General features: G+C 55.3%; 1 protein-coding gene across 2 annotated transcripts in view; it reads left to right on the top strand.

Moving 5' to 3' along the window:
* The first annotated feature begins 1,896 nt into the window (after positions 1-1,896).
* RHBDL1 (rhomboid like 1) overlaps positions 1,897-2,320 on the top strand; it is a 33,519-nt gene continuing 33,095 nt past the window's right edge. For both annotated transcript variants that reach the window (XM_018571393.1, XM_018571392.1), the window contains exon 1: positions 1,897-2,085. In XM_018571393.1, coding sequence (XP_018426895.1) covers positions 2,047-2,085 — 39 coding nt within the window. In that variant the 5' untranslated portion in view covers positions 1,897-2,046. The remainder of the gene's footprint in view (positions 2,086-2,320) is intronic.

Here is a 2,320-nt window from a genome sequence, read left to right as displayed (position 1 = left end):
GAGCGGGGTACACAGGACCCTATGTGGTGCTAATGTTGCAGATGGATCGGGGTACACAGGACCCTATGTGATGCTGATGCTGCAGATAGAGCGGGGTACACAGGACCCTATGTGATGCTGATGCTGCAGATGGAACGGATTACACAGGACCCTATGTGGTGCTAATGCTGCAGATGGATCGGGGTACATAGGACCCTATGTGGTGCTGATGTTGCAGATGGATCGGGGTACACAGGTCCCTATGTGATGCTGCAGATGGATCGGGGTACATAGGACCCTATGTGGTGCTGATGTTGCAGATGGATCGGGGTACATAGTCCCCTATGTGGTGCTGATGCTGCAGATGGAACGGGGTACATAGGACCCTATGTGATGCTGCAGATGGATCGGGGTACACAGTCCCCTATGTGGTGCTGATGCTGCAGATGGAACGAGGTACATTGAACTCTATGTGGTGCTGATGCTGCAGATGGATCGGGGTACACAGGACCCTATGTGGTGCTGATGTTGCAGATGGAGCGGGGTACACAGGACCCTATGTGGTGCTGATGTTGCAGATGGAGCGAGGTACATAGGACCCTATGTGGTGCTGATGCTGCAGATGGATCGGGGTACACAGGACACTATGTGGTGCTGATGTTGCAGATGGATCGAGGTACATAGGACACTATGTGGTGCTGATGTTGCAGATGGATCGGGGTACACAGGACACTATGTGGTGCTGATGCTGCAGATGGATCGGGGTACATTGAACTCTATGTGGTGCTGATGCTGCAGATGGATCGGGGTACACAGTCCCTTATGTGGTGCTGATGTTGCAGATGGAGCGGGGTACACAGGACCCTATGTGGTGCTGATGCTGCAGATGGAGCGAGGTACACAGGACCCTATGTCGTGCTGATATTGCAGATGGAGCGGGGTACATAGGACCCTATGTGGTGCTGATGTTGCAGATGGATCGGGGTACACAGTCCCCTATGTGGTGCTGATGCTGCAGATGGAACTGGGTACATTGAACTCTATGTGGTGCTGATGCTGCTCGTGCTCCGGGTCCTCCAGGCTCAGGTGATGCTGGCCTGCATCTCCCCCCCTCCCCTGACACGCCCCCCCTTCCGCGGAATCTGATTGGCTGCCGGCTGCCACACACCCCCGTTCCGTCTCATTGACATTCGCAGGCGGTCCCCGGGCCTGTGTGTGACAAGGGGGGAGCGGAGGACCGTCCGGGGGGGATGTGACAGCTCGCAGCCGTGTGTAGCAGCGTGCGTTGGGCTTTGCTCCACCTGGACCTCGTATAGCATCCTTGGGCTTTGCCGACCATCCTCAGTACAGGAACCGGACCGATCACTGCACCCATCCGAGTGCTCTGCATCCTCCTGATCATCGCTATGCATCATCCCTGGGCTCCATAATCCCCACTTCTGTGCAGAGATCGCTGCATCTACCCCAGCTGTCAATCATCCACCTGCTCCTCTCACCTACCCTGTACTCTCAGCTGCATCTACCCCAGCTGTCAATCACCCAGCCTTCACGCCCCCCTGTGTGCACCTGCACTCTGTGCCCCATCTACCTGCACTCTGTGCACCATCTACCTGTGCACCATCCCTCAATCACCTCCCTGAGCACCTGTCATCTGTGTCCCATCTACCCAGCTGTGTGCCCCATCTACCTGCCCTCTGTCCCCCATCTACCCAGCTGCGTGTCCTATTCCTGGGCAGAAGGGGGTTTGCAATAATCTTCCATCTATCCAGCATCTGTATCACAGAGGAGGGGGCTCCTCTCATCTCTATCACATCCTTCCTCTTGGCTTCTGCAATCCATCCCAGTGCCTGCCCATTGGTGGCCAGTCATTTCAGTCCAGTAAGTGTTTGGGGGTCTCATCTCTCTCATTTATTCTAGCACCCTCCGTTAATGATCCGCCATTCATTATAAAGCCCCTTGTTCCTCCGGCTCCATAGGGGGGAGCTGGAGGTGTTTTATGGGAGTATTTGCAGGCAGAGATCACCGTCCACACTGCAGCCACCCTCACAACAGCCCCTCTGCGGGTATATGGACAGGAGCTCCCTCCTGCGGCTCATCCAGGGGCAGGTAAGAGACAGGGGGGCATTGGGGAGGGGGCTGTACAAGGGCTGTTGTGAAACTCACGGAGGACGAATGGCAGCTATTTACTAACTGGATGAGAGAGAGAGAGAGAGAGAGAGAAAGAAAGAAAAAGAGACATGGGCAGGGACAGCTAGCCAATGAGAGAAAGAGGGTTACCCAAAAACTGCATGTGTGTCTGAGAGAGAGAGAGAGAGAGAGAGAGAGAGAGAGAGAGAGAGAG

This window comes from Nanorana parkeri, unplaced genomic scaffold, assembly GCF_000935625.1.
Source record: "Nanorana parkeri isolate BGI_ZX_2015 unplaced genomic scaffold, ASM93562v1 scaffold1748, whole genome shotgun sequence".
NCBI lineage: Eukaryota > Metazoa > Chordata > Amphibia > Anura > Dicroglossidae > Nanorana > Nanorana parkeri.
This window is presented reverse-complemented; position numbering and strand designations above follow the sequence as displayed.